At 41.9% G+C, this 21,749-nt stretch overlaps 1 protein-coding gene across 1 annotated transcript in view; it reads left to right on the top strand.

Moving 5' to 3' along the window:
• The first annotated feature begins 984 nt into the window (after window positions 1-984).
• The window catches only part of LOC139417625 (transmembrane protein 81-like), a 23,714-nt gene continuing 2,949 nt past the window's right edge, over window positions 985-21,749 (top strand). Inside the window, exons 1-5 of the mRNA XM_071166833.1 lie at window positions 985-1,278; window positions 3,390-3,569; window positions 3,766-3,852; window positions 4,165-4,348; window positions 5,290-5,359. Of these exons, the coding sequence (XP_071022934.1) occupies window positions 985-1,278; window positions 3,390-3,569; window positions 3,766-3,852; window positions 4,165-4,348; window positions 5,290-5,359 (815 nt within the window). The remainder of the gene's footprint in view (window positions 1,279-3,389; window positions 3,570-3,765; window positions 3,853-4,164; window positions 4,349-5,289; window positions 5,360-21,749) is intronic.

The raw sequence follows: 21,749 nt of genomic DNA, 5'->3' as shown, positions 1-21,749 counted from the left end.
CATCTTTAACCTGTCTCCTCCCCTTCATCTTTAACGTGTCTCCTCACATTCATCTTTAACCTGTCTCCTCCCATTCATCTTTAACCTGTCTCCTCCCCTTCATCTTTAGCCTGTCTCCTCCCCTTCATCTTTAACCTGTCTCCTCCCCTTCATCTTTAGCCTGTCTCCTCCCCTTCATCTTTAGCCTGTCTCCTCCCCTTCATCTTTAACCTGTCTCCTCCCCTTCATCTTTAACCTGTCTCCTCCCCTTCATCTTTAACCTGTCTCCTCCCCTTCATCTTTAACCTGTCTCCTCCCCTTCATCTTTAACCTGTCTCCTCCCCTTCATCTATAACCTGTCTCCTCCCCTTCATCTTTAACCTGTCTCCTCCCCTTCATCTTTAACCTGTCTCCTCCCCTTCATCTTTAGCCTGTCTCCTCCCCTTCATCTTTAACCTGTCTCCTCCCCTTCATCTTTAACCTGTCTCCCCCCCTTCATCTTTAACCTGTCTCATCCCCTTCATCTTTAACCTGTCTCCTCCCCTTCATCTTTAACCTGTCTCCTCTCCTTCATCTACACTGATTTGAAGTGGAATTAACAGGTAACATCAACAAGGCATAATAGCTGGATTCTGGATTCCTGGATTCACCTGGTCAGTCTGTCATGGAAAGTGAAGGTGTTCCTAATGTTTTTCTAAACCCATTGTTTTAGAGATGTTCTGACCCATCTGTCATGTTATTACAGGTTATGAACACTAGGTGGCAGACAAACACCCTGCAACTACTCTCACAATGATGCTTTTGATTTTCTTCCCATTCAAAGTTCCAGAACTTCAATGATGTTGTGATGTCACAATAATGTAATGGATTATAACCCGTTCCATTCTAGAATTTTGGATGAATCATTAATTGAAATAGATAACTTTAAAATAACAGCATCTTCCCTTATTCACTCCACACACCGCAGTAATTTATAGAGACAGATACAGACACAGAGACACAAAGATGGGGAGTTGGGGTCTGTGTCTGTCCATGTCAATCTCCCTCGTCTCCTGGTCCTTCCTCCTCCTCTGCTGCCTGTCCAGTCCTACACCTAACCCCCTGTCCCTTGCTGACCTGGAGGACTTGAATGCCGTCCCAGCAGAGGTCATCATACACAGCTCTCCCTGCAGCACCACCTGTGGTCTGGGCCTACGCACCCAGGAGCTGTGCCCACTGAGAGAGGGCCAGGTCGGGGAGGAGAAGGACTGCCATGTCCGGAAGGTCCGCTGTGTGGACTCCTGGCAGTGTGGTCTGCAGGTGAATAATCTCGCCGTAAATACATACAATTAATAATAATATCTTTGGACCACAATGGAAATAAGTCGCTGAGGTTATTGTGTTATCCTGGTATGTTGCACTGGTCTATTGTCCTGGTATATTGCACTGGTCAATTGTCCTGGTCTATTGTCCTGGTCTATTATCCTGGTCTATTATCCTGGTCTATTATCCTGGTCTATTATCCTGGTCTATTATCCTGGTATATTGTCCTGGTCTATTATCCTGGTCTAATGTCCTGGTCTAATGTCCTGGTCTGTTATCCTGGTCTATTATCCTGGTCTAATGTCCTGGTCTATTGTGTTGTCCTGGTCTAATGTCATGGTCTATTATCCTGGTCTAATGTCCTGGTCTATTGTCCTGGTCTATTATCCTGGTATATTGTCCTGGTCTATTATCCTGGTCTATTATCCTGGTCTATTATCCTGGTCTATTGTCCTGGTCTATTATCCTGGTCTATTATCCTGGTCTATTATCCTGGTCTATTATCCTGGTCTATTGTCCTGGTCTATTATCCTGGTATATTGTCCTGGTATATTGTCCTGATCTATTATCCTGGTCTATTGTCCTGGTCTATTATCCTGGTCTATTATCCTGGTCTATTATCCTGGTCTATTATCCTGGTCTATTATCCTGGTCTATTGTCCTGGTCTATTATCCTGGTATATTGTCCTGGTCTATTATCCTGGTCTAATGTCATGGTCTATTATCCTAGTCTATTGTTCTGGTCTATTGTCCTGGTCTAATGTCATGGTCTATTATCCTGGTCTATTGTTCTGGTCTATTGTCCTGGTCTGTTGTCCTGGTCTATTGTCCTGGTCTATTATCCTGGTCTATTATCCTGGTCTATTATCCTGGTCTATTATCATGGTTTATTATCCTGGTATATTATCCTGGTCTATTATCCTGGTATATTGTCCTAGTCTATTATCCTGGTCTATTATCCTGGTCTATTATCCTGGTCTATTATCCTGGTATATTGTCCTAGTCTATTATCCTGGTCTATTATCCTGGTCTATTATCCTGGTCTATTATCCTGGTCTATTATCCTGGTCTATTATCCTGGTCTAATGTCCTGGTCTATTATCCTGGTCTATTATCCTGGTATATTATCCTGGTCTATTATCCTGGTATATTGTCCTAGTCTATTATCCTGGTCTATTATCCTGGTCTATTATCCTGGTCTATTATCCTGGTATATTGTCCTAGTCTATTATCCTGGTCTATTGTTCTGGTCTATTATCCTGGTATATTGTCCTGGTCTATTATCCTGGTCTGTTATCCTGGTCTATTATCCTGGTCTATTATCCTGGTATATTGTCCTAGTCTATTATCCTGGTCTATTGTTCTGGTCTATTATCCTGGTATATTGTCCTGGTCTATTATCCTGGTCTGTTATCCTGGTCTATTATCCTGGTCTAATGTCCTGGTCTATTGTGTTGTCCTGGTCTATTATCCTGGTCTATTATCCTGGTCTATTGTCCTGGTCTATTGTCCTGGTCTATTGCCCTGGTCTATTATCCTGGTCTAATGTCCTGGTCTAATGTCCTGGTCTGTTATCCTGGTCTATTATCCTGGTCTAATGTCCTGGTCTATTGTGTTGTCCTGGTCTAATGTCATGGTCTATTATCCTGGTCTGTTGTCCTGGTCTATTGTCCTGGTCTATTATCCTGGTCTATTATCCTGGTCTATTATCCTGGTATATTATCCTGGTCTATTATCCTGGTCTATTATCCTGGTTTATTATCCTGGTCTATTATCCTGGTCTATTATCATGGTATATTGTCCTGGTCTATTATCCTGGTCTATTATCCTGGTCTATTATCCTGGTCAATTGTCAAGTAATTTATTTTTGCTGTTATGTACCTCTTTTGTGACTGACAAAATCCCTTACCAATTCTTGTCCATGTAGTAGAGGTAGGAATCCCAGGTCTGACAGGAAATTTTGATGTGCAGAGATGTGGCAATTGGAGGGTTTCCGGCATTAGTATCTCCTGTGGTTGTCCCCTTGAAGTACATTTCCCCCTCCTCCTCCTCTTTCTATTCCTCCTCCTCCCCCTTCCCCCTCCTCCTCTTGTACTCCTCTTCTCCAGACTGTCACTGTGCAAGCTGGTCAGCGGTTGGAGCTGGACTGTCTGGGTGAGGTGATGGAGGCCATGGGTCGCTTCTCCTTCCGGGTATCGTGGCGCCACGCCCGGGGGGTGGTGACCACCGACGACTCTCTGCTGGGACGCTGGGACGCCCCCAGGTTAGACCGGCTGGTCCTGGACCCGGTGAGAGAGCTAGGTCAACCAAGGTTAAGTCAAGAGGGTTTCTAAAAATTCCCAGAACTCTTTGCATGAATGCAGAAGAATTCTAAACGGACGGAAGCAACGATTCTAGTTAGCAACGGCGATGGTTCCGTTTATTTTGTCGAAAGCTTACTCACGTGACTAGAACATTGTCCTAACATGAATATCTTCAACCTAGGTGAGGGAGGAGGATGCTGGGACATACCGTTGTGATGTACAGGACACTGATTACCGCAGGGTCAAGAGACTCTACCTGGGGCTCAAGGTGGGAGGCATTGTATTCTATCCAGACCTGGAATAAAAAAAATACTGTTTGAAATAAATAAATAATAACTTCATCTGTGAGTATTTTGACCTACATAACCTTAGTTGAATGCATTGATTATAAGTCACTCTGGATAAGAGCCTTAGCTAAATTGAAAACAAAAGTTGATATTAAAAAATGTGATCCCTCATATTGTTATGAGCCGTCCTCCCCTCAGCTTTCATTGAACCGTTAAAATCCAGCTTGGAGACTGCCTAGAGACAAAATAAATGTGCTTATATATAATATTTTCCTTCTCTTCTTTCCATCCAGGTGCTCCCTCCTGAGGCTCTCAGACTGGACTTCCCCTCTGCTCTGGCTCGGTGGGATGATGGGGATGAGGATTCCCATGGTAACATCATCGTGGTGAAAGATGATGAGGACCTGTACGGCAGCACAGTCATTAAGAAAATCGTGTTGAAAAGCCTCTGGGTCGCGGTGGCCGTCTTCTTCTTTGGTATTTTTTCATTTTATTTAACGAGGCAAGTCAAGATTAAATTATTATTTACAATGACAGCCTACACCGGCCAAATCCAGACAACGCTGGGCCAAAGAACCAGGGTGTCTGTAGTGACACCTCTAGCACTGAGATGCAGTGCCTTAGATCACTGCACCACTCGGGAGCCTATCATTTTATTGTAGCATGATGTACTACTGTACCCATAATGCTCTGTAAGCTTATAAAGTTACGATAACTTTCCCAAAATTCCCAGGTTTTCCAGAAATCCTGGTCGGAGGATTCTGGATTTCCTGTTTATTCCCTCCTGATTCTGGAAGTTTCCCAACTGCGATTTCTGGAAAAACCTGGGAATTTTGGGAAAGTTATCTGTAACCGTGTCCGTTTATTTAACCTTTAAAGAAATATCTTATTTTATTAAAGCCGAAGCTAACACTATAGTGTCCCATCTGTCTCCTTATTAATACAGGTATGTACGGGGAATACGCCCTGGCTCGTGTCTGCCTGGGCCGCCCCGATGGTCCGCCTCTCCCTAACAGAACCCCTTTCTCCATTAATACCATCACGCCACCAGCAGGTGGCACTGTTGACCCCATTTGTACTGCCGCTGATAGACACAAATAAATGGCCTGTGGGCTACTACTACCGTGCACAAACAATTCGTTGGACTATGAATGGTGTTGTTTGTGTGTGTTTGTAGAGAAAAACATTTAGTCGTGAACATTTACTCAATATAAAAGCCACTCAACATGAAACTTTAGCCTGTTTGACAACGGTTTGTAATGTCGAGAGCTCATGTTTACATGAGAATTAGTGGAGGCTGCTGAGGGGATGACGATTCATAATAATGTCTGGAATGGAATAAAATGTGTGGATTGGAGTAAATGGAATGAGGTCAAACGTGTGATGTGTTTCATTCCATTCCATTCACTCCATTCCAGACTTTATTACGAGCCGTCCTCCCCTCAGCAGCCTCCACTGGAATCTGAAGACAGACTATCAAGCTTTCAGGTACAGACAGATTTCATGAAAGGAGATGTCTGTTTTCTCAGCCCGAGAAGGGAGTTATTGCTTCCTTGAAATGTAATGGTGTGTTAAAAAAGGACAACTAGTTGTTTTCTGGGAAAGGACGAGGGATGATTTTTTTCCTGCATCATCTCACAATAACTGTAAAATGGTACAAGTACCTTCCAATTATTTCCCCCAAAAAAGCATTATCTTCTTTATAGAAATTTATTTTTAAAGGTTAGACTCGATCTAAGGAATCATAATTTCGACCTGACGAAGGTCTGTGTCATGTCAGTATGTTGTCAGTAAAAGTGGTAATTGGGAGTCGAATTTAGTGTGCTGCCCTCTGTTCATTTGAAGTACTTCCTTATCCCAACTTCTGTGTCATTTCACCCCAAAAAAATAGTGCCTTTTGCGTCCCTTTAATACTTTAAGTAGAAATTGTGCACCGGTATTGAATTTTAAAAGCCTGTTATATTTAAATGAAGTGCCCTTTAATTTTAGACCACATAGAGAATTAAATAAATCTGTTTTTTTTACGTGAATAATGTCTTGCTAAAGTTCCAAAATTCACGCCTTTTTACATGTCCCTGTGATAACCCTTGTGTCCCTTTATGATTTTAAACCACTTAATCCAAACATTTATCTGAACTTTCTCCATCACTGTAAAGTCCTAGTTAGTTTGTTGCTTTGACAAAGTACTGTCTGGAGACAACTATTCATTTCCTGTGATTTAGTGATTCATTTACCGTCTGTCCTTCATGTTAAGGTCAACAGTGTTACACGTGGACTGAACTCTCGTTTTAATATAGGAAATATATATATATATATATATATATATATATATATATATATATATATATATATATATATTTAAATTAAATAAAAAGAGAACATCTGATAGTCTCGTCATAGATTAAAAACAGGTAAACTGGTTTGACTCTTTCTGCCCATTTTCTGGTGTTGTCTTGTGGACAACTGAGTGGCTCAAGCAAAACAAGTCAACCCTGTTACCCACAGATAGTCAGGCCAGACACTTTTTATACAATTATTATTATTTTTTTTTTTGTGAAGCTTGCATTCAATTGCCACTCCCTGTTACACAAAAAAAAGCAAGCTTTGTCACTAGGGGATTTATGGCTGATTTTAAGAAGAAATCGTCTAACGTGTAGGGTCAACCCTCTTTTTGCCATTATCGATCATAGTCTGATGTGTTCTGGCTTTACACCCCCTGCTATATTGTGGATACAGAGTTACCTGTCTAACAGAACACAGAGGGTGTTCTTTAATGGAAGACTCTCCAACATAATCAGGAATTGAGTAAAGCCAGTGTGTCTATGTATGTGGATGACTGAACACTATACACATCAGCTACTACAGCGACTGAAATGACTGCAACCCTTAACAAAGAGATGCATTTAGTTTCAGAATGGGTGGTAAAGAATATGGTAGCCCTAAATATTTCTAAAACTGAAAGCATTATATTTGGGACAAATCGTTCACTTAACCCTGAACCTCAACTAAATCGTGTAATAAATAATGTGGAAATGGAGCAAGTTGAGATGGCTAAACTGCGTGGAGTAACCCTGGATTGTAAACTGCCATGGTCAAAACATATTGTTAGCGGAAGTCTGTCAAAGGCAGGTCCTACAGCTCCTAGTTTTGTCGGAACCTTGACTACTGTTCAGTCGTGTGGTTCCACAAAGAGGGACTTAGTTAAAAGTAAAATTGGCTCAGAACAGAGCAGCACGGCTGGCCCTTGGATGTATACAGAGAGCTAACATTAATATGCATGAAAATCTCTTCTGGATCAAGGAAGAGGAGAGATGAACTTCATCACTACTTGTATTTGTGAGAGGTGCATTCATCGACAAGTTGAATGCACCGAGCTGTCTGTCTAAACTACTGGCACATAGCTTGGACACCCATGCATACCCCACAAGACATGTCACAAGAGGTCTCTCTTCACAGTCCCCAAGTCCAGAACAGACTATGGGAGGTGCACAGTACTACATAGCGCCATGACTACATAGACTCTAATCCACAGTACTACATAGAGCCATGACTACATGGAACTCTATTCCACAGTACTACATAGAGCCATGACTACATGGAACTCTATTCCACAGTACTACATAGAGCCATGACTACATGGAACTCTATTCCACAGTACTACATAGAGCCATGACTACATGGAACTCTATTCCACAGTACTACACACTGCCATGACTACATGGAACTCTATTCCACAGTACTACATAGAGCCATGACTACATGGAACTCTATTCCACAGTACTACATAGAGCCATGACTACATGGAACTCAAATCTACAGTACTACATAGAACCATGACTACATGGAACTCTATTCCACAGTACTACATAGAGCCATGACTACATGGAACTCTATTCCACAGTACTACATAGAGCCATGACTACATGGAACTCTATTCCACAGTACTACATAGAGCCATGACTACATGGAACTCTATTCCACCGTACTACATAGAGCCATGACTACATTGAACTCTATTCCACACCAGGTAACTGATGCAGCAGTAGAATCAGAATTATAAAACAGAGAGAAATACACCTTATGGACTCTGAAGAGAGACAAACACAGGCACAGACATATGCATGATAACACACTCATCCACATGGGTTTTGCATTGTAGATGTGTGGTAGTAGGGTAGTCGCCTGAGGGAACACACTTTATTAATGTGTTGTGAAAAGTGTTATGAAATGTAATGTCATGTCACATTTTAAATTGTATATATCTGTCTTAACATGCACCTCCCCAGGAAGAGTAGCTGCTGCCTTGGCAGGAACCAATGAGGATCCTTAATAAACCCCAGGAAGAGTAGCTGTTGCCTTGGCAGGAACTAATAGGGATCCATAATATACCCCAGGAAGAGTAGCTGCTGCCTTGGCAGGAACTAATGAGGATCCATAATAAACCCCAGGAAGAGTAGCTGCTGCCTTGGAAAGAACTAATGAGGATCCATAATAAACCCCAGGAAGAGTAGCTGCTGCCTTGGCAGGAACTAATGGGGATCCATAATAAACCTCAGGAAGAGTAGCTGCTGCCTTGGCAGGAAACAATGAGGATCCATAATAAACCCCAGGAAGAGTAGCTGCTGCCTTGGCAGGAAAAAATGAGGATCCATAATAAACCCCAGGAAGAGTAGCTGCTGCCTTGGCAGGAAACAATGAGGATCCATAATAAACCCCAGGAAGAGTAGCTGCTGCCTTGGCAGGAAACAATGAGGATCCATAATAAACCCCAGGAAGAGTAGCTGCTGCCTTGGCAGGAAAAAGTTCAATCCCCGAGCTGACAAATCTGTCATTCTGCTCCTGAACAGGCAGTTAACCCACTGTTCCTAGGCCGTCATTGAAAATAAGAATTTGTTCATGACCTGTTGCGACTCTAGGGGCAGTATTTTCTTATTTGGAAAAAAAACGTTTTCGTTTTAAACTGGATATTTTTTCAGGACAAGATGCTAGAATATGCCAATAATTGACAGCTTTGGATAGAAAACACTCTAACGTTTCCAAAACTGTAAAGATATTGTCTGTGAGTATAACACAACTGATGTTGCAGGCGAAAGCCTGAGAAAAATCCAATCCGGAAGTGCCCCAGGTTTTGAAAGCGCTGCGTTCCAATGAGTCCCTATTGAACTGTGAGTTTGCAATGAACCAGCTTACGCTTTCTACGAATTCCCCAAGGTGTCTACAGCATTGTGACGTAGTTTTACGCATTTATGTTGAAGAATTGCGTAAGTGGTCACATGGTGGCTCCGAGAGAGATTCTCGTGTAAAATACAGAGGTAACCATTACTCCAATCGGTCCTAGTGAAAAACGAATTGTCCCGACGGATATATTATCGAATAGATTTTAGAAAAACACCTTGAGGATGGATTATAAATAACGTTTGCCATGTTTCTGTCGATATTATGGAGCTAATTTGGAATATTTTTCGCCATTTTCTTGACTGCAATTTCCGGTCGATTTCTCAGCCAAACGTGAAGAACAAACTGAGCTATTTCGCCTACAAAAATAATATTTTGGGAAAAAATGAACTTTGGCTATCTACCTGGGAGTCTCGTGAGTGAAAACATCCGAAGATCATCAAAGGTAAACGATTTAATTTGATTGCTTTTCTGATTTGTGACAAGGTTGCCTGCTGCTAGCAAGGCATAATGTTATGCTAGGCTATCGATAAACTTACACAAATGCTTGTGTAAATTACTGCTAGCCTGCTAGCCTGATAGCTTGATAATGTGTCCCTACTAGCCCGTCAGGCCAGTGAAATGTCTTTTCAATTATCGAACGGCTCAGATTTTTTTACTTGAATGTTACCCAGGTTTGCTAGTTGAAATCACAGTCTACTAGGCCCGGGTTAGCTGGTTGAAATCACAGTCTACTAGGCCCGGGTTAGCTAGTTGAAATCACAGTCTACTAGGCCCGGGTTAGCTGGTTGAAATCACAGTCTACTAGGCCCGGGTTAGCTAGTTGAATTCACAGTCTACTAGGCCTGGGTTAGCTAGTTGAAATCACAGTCTACTAGGCCTGGGTTAGCTGGTTGAAATCACAGTCTACTAGGCCTGGGTTAGCTAGTTGAAATCACAGTCTACTAGGCCTGGGTTAGCTGGTTGAAATCACAGTCTACTAGGCCCGGGTTAGCTAGTTGAAATCACAGTCTACTAGGCCTGGGTTTGCTAGTTGAAATCACAGTCTACTAGGCCTGGGTTAGCTAGTTGAAATCACAGTCTACTAGGCCTGGGTTAGCTAGTTGAAATCACAGTCTACTAGGCCTGGGTTAGCTGGTTGAAATCACAGTCTACTAGTCCCGGGTTAGCTAGTTGAAATCACAGTCTACTAGGCCTGGGTTTGCTAGTTGAAATCACAGTCTACTAGGCCTGGGTTAGCTAGTTGAAATCACAGTCTACTAGGCCTGGGTTAGCTGGTTGAAATCACAGTCTACTAGGCCCGGGTTAGCTAGTTGAAATTACAGTCTACTAGGCCCGGGTTAGCTAGTTGAAATCACAGTCTACTAGGCCCGGGTTAGCTAGTTGAAATCACAGTCTACTAGGCCCGGGTTTCCTAGTTGAAATCACAGTCCACTAGGCCCGGGTTAGCTAGTTGAAATCACAGTCTACTAGGCCCAGGTTAGCTAGTTGAAATCAGCCCGGGTTTGCTAGCGTACAAAATCCTTAAATCCATGATATTCAATGTACAGTGTCTTGCGAAAGTATTCGGCCCCCTTGAACTTTGCGACTTTTTGCCACATTTCAGGCTTCAAACATAAAGATATAAAACTGTATTTTTTTGTGAAGAATCAACAACAAGTGGGACACAATCATGAAGTGGAACAACATTTATTGGATATTTCCAACTTTTTTAACAAATCAAAAACTGAAAAATTGGGCGTGCAAAATTATTCAGCCCCTTTACTTTCAGTGCAGCAAACTCTCTCCAGAAGTTCAGTGAGGATCTCTGAATGATCCAATGTTGACCTAAATGACTAATGATGATAAATACAATCCACCTGTGTGTAATCAAGTCTCCGTATAAATGCACCTGCACTGTGATAGTCTCAGAGGTCCGTTAAAAGCGCAGAGAGCATCATGAAGAACATGGAACACACCAGGCAGGTCCGAGATACTGTTGTGAAGAAGTTTAAAGCCGGATTTGGATACAAAAGATTTCCCAAGCTTTAAACATCCCAAGGAGCACTGTGCAAGCGATAATATTGAAATGGAAGTATCAGACCACTGCAAATCTACCAAGACCTGGCCGTCCCTCTAAACTTTCAGCTCATACAAGGAGAAGACTGATCAGAGATGCAGCCAAGAGGCCCATGATCACTCTGGATGAACTGCAGAGATCTACAGCTGAGGTGGGAGACTCTGTCCATAGGACAACAATCAGTCGTATATTGCACAAATCTGGCCTTTATGGAAGAGTGGCAAGAAGAAAGCCATTTCTTAAAGATATCCATAAAAAGTGTCGTTTAAAGTTTGCCACAAGCCACCTGGGAGACACACCAAACATGTGGAAGAAGGTGCTCTGGTCAGATGAAACCAAAATGTAACTTTTTGGCAACAATGCAAAACGTTATGTTTGGCGTAAAAGCAACACAGCTCATCACCCTGAACACACCATCCCCACTGTCAAACATGGTGGTGGCAGCATCATGGTTTGGGCCTGCTTTTCTTCAGCAGGGACAGGGAAGATGGTTAAAATTGATGGGAAGATGGATGGAGTCAAATACAGGACCATTCTGGAAGAAAACCTGATGGAGTCTGCAAAAGACCTGAGACTGGGACGGAGATTTGTCTTCCAACAAGACAATGATCCAAAACATAAAGCAAAATCTACAACGGAATGGTTCAAAAATAAACATATCCAGGTGTTCGAATGGCCAAGTCAAAGTCCAGACCTGAATCCAATCGAGAATCTGTGGAAATAACTGAAAACTGCTGTTCACAAATACTCTCCATCCAACCTCACTGAGCTCGAGCTGTTTTGCAAGGAGGAATGGGAAAAAATTTCAGTCTCTCGATGTGCAAAACTGATAGAGACATACCCCAAGCGACTTACAGCTGTAATCGCAGCAAAAGATGGCGCTACAAAGTATTAACTTAAGGGGGCTGAATAATTTTGCACGCCCAATTTTTCAGTTTTTGGTTTGTTAAAAAAGTTCAAGGGACTGTAATTTGAAGATTTTGGATACGGAAAATATCTCCATGGTGCTATTGTGAATATACTGTAGTAATAAGCTTTTCAATGATGCAGCCGTACCTCCCCAGATATTGATGCAGCCGTACTTCCACAGTTAACGATGCAGCCATACTGCTGTTGAAATCCTCTTATAATTGACGACCGATGATCAGAGAGCTATTAGTACACTGAGTGTATAATTGCACCAGGCTACCTCTGATTAAAGGGAAATATTAAGATTTGTCCAGACAGTCAGACATTGCTTCTCTGATTGTTTTGTCTCTCTCCTCACTCTGGGGTTAAATTACCCTCCTATTAAACTACAGACTTGTCATGTAGTTTAGTTTTCCCAGAGTACATCTTTTAATGAATGTCAATTACTTACAACGGCACTCTATTCCCTGTATACAGTAGCACACTAATGAAGTGCACTACTCTGGTTCAATGAAGTGCAATATATAGGGAATAGGGTGCCAATTCAAAAGCAGACATGGAATCCATGCTCCTGGCGAATGCTTGATTTTTCCTCATCATTAGGTTGTAATGTGTGTGTGTGTTCGTGAGTGTGTTCATGTGTGTGTGTGTGTGTGTGTGTGTGTGTGTGTGTGTGTGTGTGTGTGTGTGTGTGTGTGTGTCCAAGCCAACGGCACAGGAATTATGAAAAAAGTTAAATACCCCCCCCCCACACACACATCACACAGACACACCAGAGTACATAGTCAAGCTGCATCTTTGGATGGAGAGAATGTTGTGGGGTTAAGAGCCTTGCTCAAGGGCCCAACGGTAGCAGATTGTTTTGTGGATATGAACCCAGTGGCCCTTCAGTCACCAGGTTAATATCAGCCTTTAGTTCTAGATCTCAGAACACGATTCGAACAGATGACCTTTTGGCGAACGGTTCAACTTCAACTACCTACATGCTGTGCATAGATTTTAGCACTTGATCTCACCAGAAATAGTCTAGATCTGCTCTCTTCTTCTGTCTCCGCTGTGATTGGTCAAATTCTGCTCTCCTGTCTCCACTGTCATGACGTTGGCCTGTGGGTAAGGTTTATGACCCCATAAATACCTTTCTCCCTTCCCTCTCTCTTGACTCTAAAGAGGCACTCCTGAAGAGCCTTTGTTAAACATAGAGAGTTTGGGAACATCAAACAAGTGGGGGGAAAGGAACCATATTTCGGTAATAGAACCCGTTGACTATATGCATTGGTACTTAATGAATATGATGTCAGTTCGGTTGTCATCTGAGACATTATGACTGATGACAGGAAGACATAAACTGTATCTGGGAAAGTCTACACATTCTAGTTATCAGATTCACATGGAATTGTTGTGCAAGTCAAATGTTTAAATAAAACTATTTGTGAAAAGATTAAATGTAATTTTGGCTTCCAAATGAGAGATTTGGGTTTTCATAAGGTTAGGGCTCTGCTCAATCAGTGGCCCGCCCCTATGAAGAGACATGGGCTGTAAACTATGAAACACACCCTTCTCTCCCTACACAATTTTAGCCCTTGACGAAAATGTAACCTCCTGTTCCGAGGACGATAGGACGACGGTCCAAACGTTGAAATGTCAACTACAGAACTAAGCCAACTTCAGCGTATCCCGTTCTCCGCCAGAGACACTCTTCAAAGCATAAGCCCTTTCGGAAAAGCTGACCACGACTCCATTTTGTTGATCCCTGCCTACAGACAGAAACTAAAACAAGAGGCTCCCACGCTGAGGTCTGTCCAACGCTGGTCCGACCAAGCTGACTCCACACTCCAAGACTGCTTCCATCACGTGGACTGGGATATGTTTCGTATTGCGTCAGATAACAATATTGACGAATACGCTAATTCAGTGTGCGAGTTCATTAGAACGTGCGTTGAAGATGTCGTTCCCATAGCAACGATTAAAACATTCCCTAACCAGAAACCGTGGATTGATGGCAGCATTCGCGTGAAACTGAAAGCGCGAACCACTGCTTTTAATCAGGGCAAGGTGTCTGGTAACATGACCGAATACAAACAGTGCAGCTATTCCCTCCGCAAGGCTATCAAACAAGCTAAGCGTCAGTACAGAGACAAAGTAGAATCTCAATTCAACGGCTCAGACACAAGAGGCATGTGGCAGGGTCTACAGTCAATCACGGACTACAAGAAGAAATCCAGCCCAGTCACAGACCAGGATGTCTTGCTCCCAGGCAGACTAAATAACTTTTTTGCCCACTTTGAGGACAATACAGTGCCACTGACACGGCCTGCAACGAAAACATGCGGTCTCTCCTTCACTGCAGCCGAGGTGAGTAAGACATTTAAACGTGTTAACCCTCGCAAGGCTGCAGGCCCAGACGGCATCCCCAGCCGCGCCCTCAGAGCATGCGCAGACCAGCTGGCCGGTGTGTTTACGGACATATTCAATCAATCCCTATACCAGTCTGCTGTTCCCACATGCTTCAAGAGGGCCACCATTGTTCCTGTTCCCAAGAAAGCTAAGGTAACTGAGCTAAACGACTACCGCCCCGTAGCACTCACTTCCGTCATCATGAAGTGCTTTGAGAGACTAGTCAAGGACCATATCACCTCCACCCTACCTGACACCCTAGACCCACTCCAATTTGCTTACCGCCCAAATAGGTCCACAGACGATGCAATCTCAACCACACTGCACACTGCCCTAACCCATCTGGACAAGAGGAATACCTATGTGAGAATGCTGTTCATCGACTACAGCTCGGCATTCAACACCATAGTACCCTCCAAGCTCGTAATCAAGCTCGAGACCCTGGGTCTCGACCCCGCCCTGTGCAACTGGGTACTGGACTTCCTGACGGGCCGCCCCCCAGGTGGTGAGGGTAGGCAACAACATCTCCTCCCCGCTGATCCTCAACACTGGGGCCCCACAAGGGTGCGTTCTGAGCCCTCTCCTGTACTCCCTGTTCACCCACGACTGCGTGGCCACGCACGCCTCCAACTCAATCATCAAGTTTGCGGACGACACAACAGTGGTAGGCTTGATTACCAACAACGACGAGACGGCCTACAGGGAGGAGGTGAGGGCCCTCAGAGTGTGGTGTCAGGAAAATAACCTCACACTCAACGTCAACAAAACTAAGGAGATGATTGTGGACTTCAGGAAACAGCAGAGGGAACACCCCCCTATCCACATCGATTACGACAGAGTAGCTGCCAACAACCCGATAGAGACATAGTTTCTCCCTTTGTCCCTGAGTCTTCCCACTCTTTCACTCAAACCCAACCCCCATTCTTTGTGTAACCAGCTGTCATATCTGTTCCGTCCTAGGGACGTTTTCCTTTATGACATAATTTGCAATCAAGGTATGTTTCATTCTGTGTATATGTAATTCTGTGTGATTAGTTAGGTATTTAGTAAATAAATAATTAAACCATTTTGCATTGCTGATTAAATTTGTTAGCCAGGGTTCGTGAAGATAACCAAGAATTTACAACTTTCAGATGAGACTGAAATAAGGTGACGATTAATATTGACTGCTATTAACCTCTTTGATCTCTAGGGGCGCTATTTCATTTTTGGATAAAAAACGTTCCCGTTTTAAGCGCGATATTTTGTCACGAAAAGATGCTCGACTATGCATATTCTTGACAGTTTTTGAAAGAAAACACTCTGAAGTTTCAGAATCTGCAAAGATATTGTCTGTAAGTGCCCCAGAACTCATTCTACAGGCGAAACCAAGATGATGCGTCAACCAGGAAATTAGCAGAATCTCTGAAGCTCTGTTTTCCATTGTCTCCTTATATGGCTGTGATTGCGCAAGGAATGAGCCTACACTTTCCTTGGACACTTTCTGTCCAAGGTGTTAGCAGCATTGTGACGCATTTGTAGGCATATCATTGGAAGATTGACCATAAGAGACTACATTTTCCAAGTGTCCGCCTGGTGTCCTGCGTGGAATTCGGTGCGCAAACGCCAGCTGCTTGTACTTTTCCATTTGATTGAGGGGAGAAACCATGCTTCCACGAACGATATATAATTGAAGAGATATGTGAAAAACACCTTGAGGATTGATTCTAAACAACGTTTGCCATGTTTTCAGTCGACATTATGGAGTTAATTTGGAAAAAAGTTTGCGTTTTGAGGACTGAATTTTCGTTTTTTTTTTGGTAGCCAAATGTGATGTGCAAAACGGAGCTATTTCTAATACACAAAGAATCTTTTTGGGAAAAACTGAGCATCTGCTATCTAACTGAGTCTCCTCATTGAAAACATACGAAGTTCTTCAAAGGTAAATTATTTTATTTGAAGGCTTTTATGTTTTTGTTGAAATCTTGCATGCTGGATGCTAACGCTAATGCTAACGCTAAATGCTACGCTAGCTAGCCACTTTTACACAAATGATTGTTTTCCTATGGTTGAGAAGCATATTTTGAAAATCTGAGATGACAGTGTTGTTTACAAAAGGCTAAGCTTGAGAGATGGCATATTTATTTCATTTCATTTGCGATTTTCATGAATAGTTAACGTTGCGTTATGGTAATGAGCTTAGGTCTGTAAATAGAATCCCGGATCCGGGTTTGGTAGACGCAACAGGTTAATGTAAAATATTACTAGGTCTTTAAGAGTTTATTCAGAAGATTACAGCTCCATAAATACTCTTTCGTGGTGCCCCGACTTTCTAGTTAATTACATTTACATGATTACCTCAATCAGGTAATATTAATTACAGAGAAAGGATTTTATAGAATAGCATGTCATCTAATTTAATCCGGCATAGCCAAAAACACGACACCACTGAGATGACAAGCTGCTCTAACTGGACAGAGCTCTACATTGCCTTGACATGAGACGATTAAAGGTTAAAGAACACAACTTTTTGATTTTAATTGTGCCATTCATTTCGTTGACGTGAAGGTTGTGGGCATCATTAACACAATAACTTCAGAGAGTTTCAGATGCAGAGATAGAAGTGTGTGTGTGTGTTTGTGTGTGTGTGTGTGTGTGTGTGTGTGTGTAGAGAAGCTCATTACATTAGCGTGGGAGAAGAAAGAGTGTCTTAGAAACTCCTTGTCTTCAGGTACTCTCCATGGTAACCCAACTAATGACCAAAGTATTTTATCTCTTTAATGCCAATTATATTTAAATGGAAATCGTGTCAAAAACTATAGTAGATAAAGTTTGGAAAGTAGTCAGACAAGGGGTCCCCTTTTCCACATTTTTAATGTTGCATTGTTATGCTTTATTCTAAAATTGATAAAAATACATTTTCTTCATCCTCAATCAACACACAATACGCCCAATAACGATAAACAAGTTTTTATTCATTTTTGCAAATCTATTAAAAATTTGTATCGCATTTACATAAGTATATAGACCCTTTGCTATGAGACTCGAAATTGAGCTCAGGTGCATTCTGTTTCCATTTATCATCCTTGAGATGTTTCTACAACTTTTTGGAGTCAAACTGTAAATTCAATTGTTTGGAACTGATTTGGAAAGGCACATACCTGTCTATATAAGGTCTCACAGTTGACAGTGCATGTCAGAGAAAAACAAGCCATGAGGTCAAAGGAATTGCCATTAGAGCTGAGAGACAGGATTGTGTCGAGGTACAGATCTGTGGAATGGTATCCAAAAATGTCTACAGCATTTAAGGTCCACAAGAACACAGTGGCCTCCATCATTCTTACATAGAAGTAGTTTTGAAGCACCAGGATTCTTGCTAGAGCTGGCCGCCCGGTCAAACTGAGCAATCGGGGGTGAAGGGCCTTGGTTAGGGAGGTGACCACAAACTCGATGGTCACTCTATAGAGTTCCTCTGTGGAGAAGGGAGAACCTTCCAGAAGAACAACCATATCTGCAGCACTCCACCAATCAGGCCTTTATAGAGTGGCCAGACAGAAGCCACTCCTCAGTAAAAAGCACCTGACAGCCCGCTTGGAGTTTGCCAAAAGGCACCTAAAGGACAAAGTATGTCTAACTAACGATAGATTTTTCTAACATTTATTTATTTCTGTACTTAAATACAGAGGTTTAGGACAGCTTTGTAATGGATACGCTGAACGAGTGGAACTTCGCCTCATTGATTCTAAAGTTTGAAAGTAAGTACAACTGAGAAATAGATTGTTTAAAGTGGGGACAGCATTTTGGAGGAAGAAAACACAGACTTTTATTGACCCTGTGTAAAACAGCAGGTCTTCCATCTTGTGATAACCATTAGTACAACCTTAGCAGAAACTTGAAAGACTTAATTAACTTCACTAGAGCCTTATAGAACCATACAGCCACTTTGGGACTAGACATAATAAATGTACAGCTACCATACAAATCAAAATACAAACTGTAGTGGGTCTAGGGTGGCCGGTAAGGTGTTGGTGATATGATCCTTGAACTAGCCTCTGAAAGCATTTCATGATGACAGAAGTGAGTGCTACGGGGCGGTAGTCATTTAGTTCAGTTATCTTTGCCTTCTTGGGTACAGAAACAATGGTGGACATCATGAGGTACAGTGCCTTGCGAAAGTATTCGGCCCCTTTGAACTTTGCGACCTTTTGCCACATTTCAGGCTTCAAACATAAAGATATAAAACTGTATTTTTTTGTGAAGAATCAACAACAAGTGGGACACAATCATGAAGTGGAACGACATTTATTGGATATTTAAAACTTTTTTAACAAATCAAAAACTGAAAAATTGGGCGTGCAAAATTATTCAGCCCCTTTACTTTCAGTGCAGCAAAATCTCTCCAGAAGTTCAGTGAGGATCTCTGAATGATCCAATGTTGACCTAAATGACTAATGATGATAAATACAATCCACCTGTGTGTAATCAAGTCTCTGTATAAATGCACCTGCAATGTGATAGTCTCAGAGGTCAGTTAAAAGCGCAGAGAGCATCATGAAGAACAAGGAACACACCAGGCAGGTCCGAGATACTGTTGTGAAGAAGTTTAAAGCCGGATTTGGATACAAAAAGATTTCCCAAGCTTTAAACATCCCAAGGAGCACTGTGCAAGCGATAATATTGAAATGGAAGGAGTATCAGACCACTGCAAATCTACCAAGACCTGGCCGTCCTTCTAAACATTCAGCTCATACAAGGAAAAGACTGATCAGAGATGCAGCCAAGAGGCCCATGATCACTCTGGATGAACTGCAGAGATCTACAGCTGAGGTGGGAGACTCTGTCCATAGGACAACAATCAGTCGTATATTGCACAAATCTGGCCTTTATGGAAGAGTGGCAAGAAGAAAGCCATTTCTTAAAGATATCCATAAAAAGTGTTGTTTAAAGTTTGCCACCAGCCACCTGGGAGACACACCAAACATGTGGAAGAAGGTGCTCTGGTCAGATGAAACCAAAATTGAACTTTTTGGCAACAATGCAAAACGTTATGTTTGGCGTAAAAGCAACACAGCTGAACACACCATCCCCACTGTCAAACATGGTGGTGGCAGCATCATGGTTTGGGCCTGCTTTTCTTCAGCAGGGACAGGGAAGATGGTTAAAATTGATGGGAAGATGGATGGAGCCAAATACAGGACCATTCTGGAAGAAATCCTGATGGAGTCTGCAAAAGACCTGAGACTGGGACGGAGATTTGTCTTCCAACAAGACAATGATCCAAAACATAAAGCAAAATCTACAATGGAATGGTTCAAAAATAAACATATCCAGGTGTTAGAATGGCCAAGTCAAAGTCCAGACCTGAATCCAATCGAGATTCTGTGGAAAGAACTGAAAACTGCTGTTCACAAATGCTCTCCATCCAACATCACTGAGCTCGAGCTGTTTTCCAAGGAGTAAAGGGAAAAAATTTCAGTCTCTCGATGTGCAAAACTGATAGAGACATACCCCAAGCGACTTACAGCTGTGATCGCAGCAAAAGGTGGCGCTACAAAGTATTAACTTAAGGGGGCTGAATAATTTTGCACGCCCAATTTTTCAGTTTTTGATTTGTTAAAAAAGTTTGAAATATCCAATAAATGTCGTTCCACTTCATGATTGTGTCCCACTTGTTGTTGATTCTTCACAAAAAAAATACAGTTTTATATCTTTATGTTTGAAGCCTGAAATGTGGCAAAAGGTCGCAAAGTTCAAGGGGGCCGAATACTTTCGCAAGGCACTGTATATGGGGACAACAGACTGGGATAGGGAGAGCGGTTAAATATGTCGGTAAACACACCACCCAGCTGGTCTGCGCATGCTCTGAGGACGCGGCTAGAGATGCTGTCTGGGCCAGCAGCCTTGAATGGTTCTCGTACGTCCTGTTTGAGTGTCTGCCTATATGCCGGGACAAGCAAGATGACGTCGTGGTCGGATTTACCGAAGGGAGGGCGGGGGAGGGCTTTGGATGCATTGTGGAAGTCAGAGTAGGTCGAGAGAATTCCAGTAGATAGTATGGCCTTCATTTTACCATACTTTCTTTATTGGTCATTTGCATAGATATTCTGTCACAGTGACCAACCTGACACACAACGCAGGCTTGGAGCAGCTCACAGGCACTTAGGGTAAAGTGCCTTGGTCAAGGGCACAACAGCAGTAGGTAGTATACAGAGATAGTGTAGCTAGTAACCATTTAGCTGCCGGACAGTTTTCTATGCAGACAGCTAGGGGTTGAGGACAGTAATACTACTTCGAGAGTTAGGTTAATTGATTAATTGCAATTGAATTGCCATATTAGGCATTACTCGATTGCTAACTTTTAAAATGCCAAAATAATGTTTTCAGTGTCCTCATTTTGCTTTTGTTTTGTGTTTTCTGATTGTTTTCATGCAACAAGCTTCGGACAAAGGACGTCCACAGGGCCGCCATCTCCAAAGTTCACACAAAAAAGGGCAACAGTTCTGAACTGGGTTTGATTTAGTTTCTGGTTTATTAATTATTCAAATGTTGTTAATTATCTTTTAAACTTCCATTGGTTGAAATCTATTGCTCAGTTATCACTTGGCTCATGTAAATAATTATGCAATTGCCACTTTAAACATCTTATCAACATCCCCATAGTGTTCACATTTCTCTCATGTAAATGTTGTAGTTACATTAAAAGATTAAATAAACAATTTATTTATCCAGTCTTTGCTCTTTTCTTCTGATTTCAAGTTGTATTTTTTTTAAAATCTGTTAAGTAATTGAATACATGTTTAGTATATTAACGACATTCAGTGTTTCCTCTTTTTTTCTATGAGAATTAAGTTCATTTCAAGTTATTGTGAATTTGTTTATGTAAATGAAACATTTCAATGATGTTAACACTCAGTAACTAAAATCTGATCTAATATGCATATTCATATTGAGTTTGCAGCAAATTTCCAGCAACAATAGAATGTTTGCAACAAGTTTCCCAGAATTGTTTGCCACAAGTTCAAATTTACCTCAACAGTTTGCCACAAAATACATTTGCAAGTGAAAATGTGTATTATTTCTCTTTTCTTTTTTTTTAGATTGTTGTGAAGGGCCCATAAGTAATAATTTAAGTAATAATTTAAGTAATAATTTAAGTAATCATTTTACTGTACCGGTTGTTCATGAAGCAGGTGACAAATAAAATAGCATTTGATTTTTATCAAAGTTATTGATATGCATCAATGAATATGCATCAATGGATATGCATCAATGGATATGCATCAATGGATATGCATCAATGAATATGCATCAATGGATATGCATCAATGGATATGCATCAATGGATATGCATCAATGTATATG

The sequence above is a fragment of the Oncorhynchus clarkii genome, chromosome 9 (genome assembly GCF_045791955.1).
Source record: "Oncorhynchus clarkii lewisi isolate Uvic-CL-2024 chromosome 9, UVic_Ocla_1.0, whole genome shotgun sequence".
NCBI lineage: Eukaryota > Metazoa > Chordata > Actinopteri > Salmoniformes > Salmonidae > Oncorhynchus > Oncorhynchus clarkii.
The sequence above is the reverse complement of the archived record's forward strand: the minus strand, read 5'-3'. Positions and strand labels throughout refer to the sequence as shown.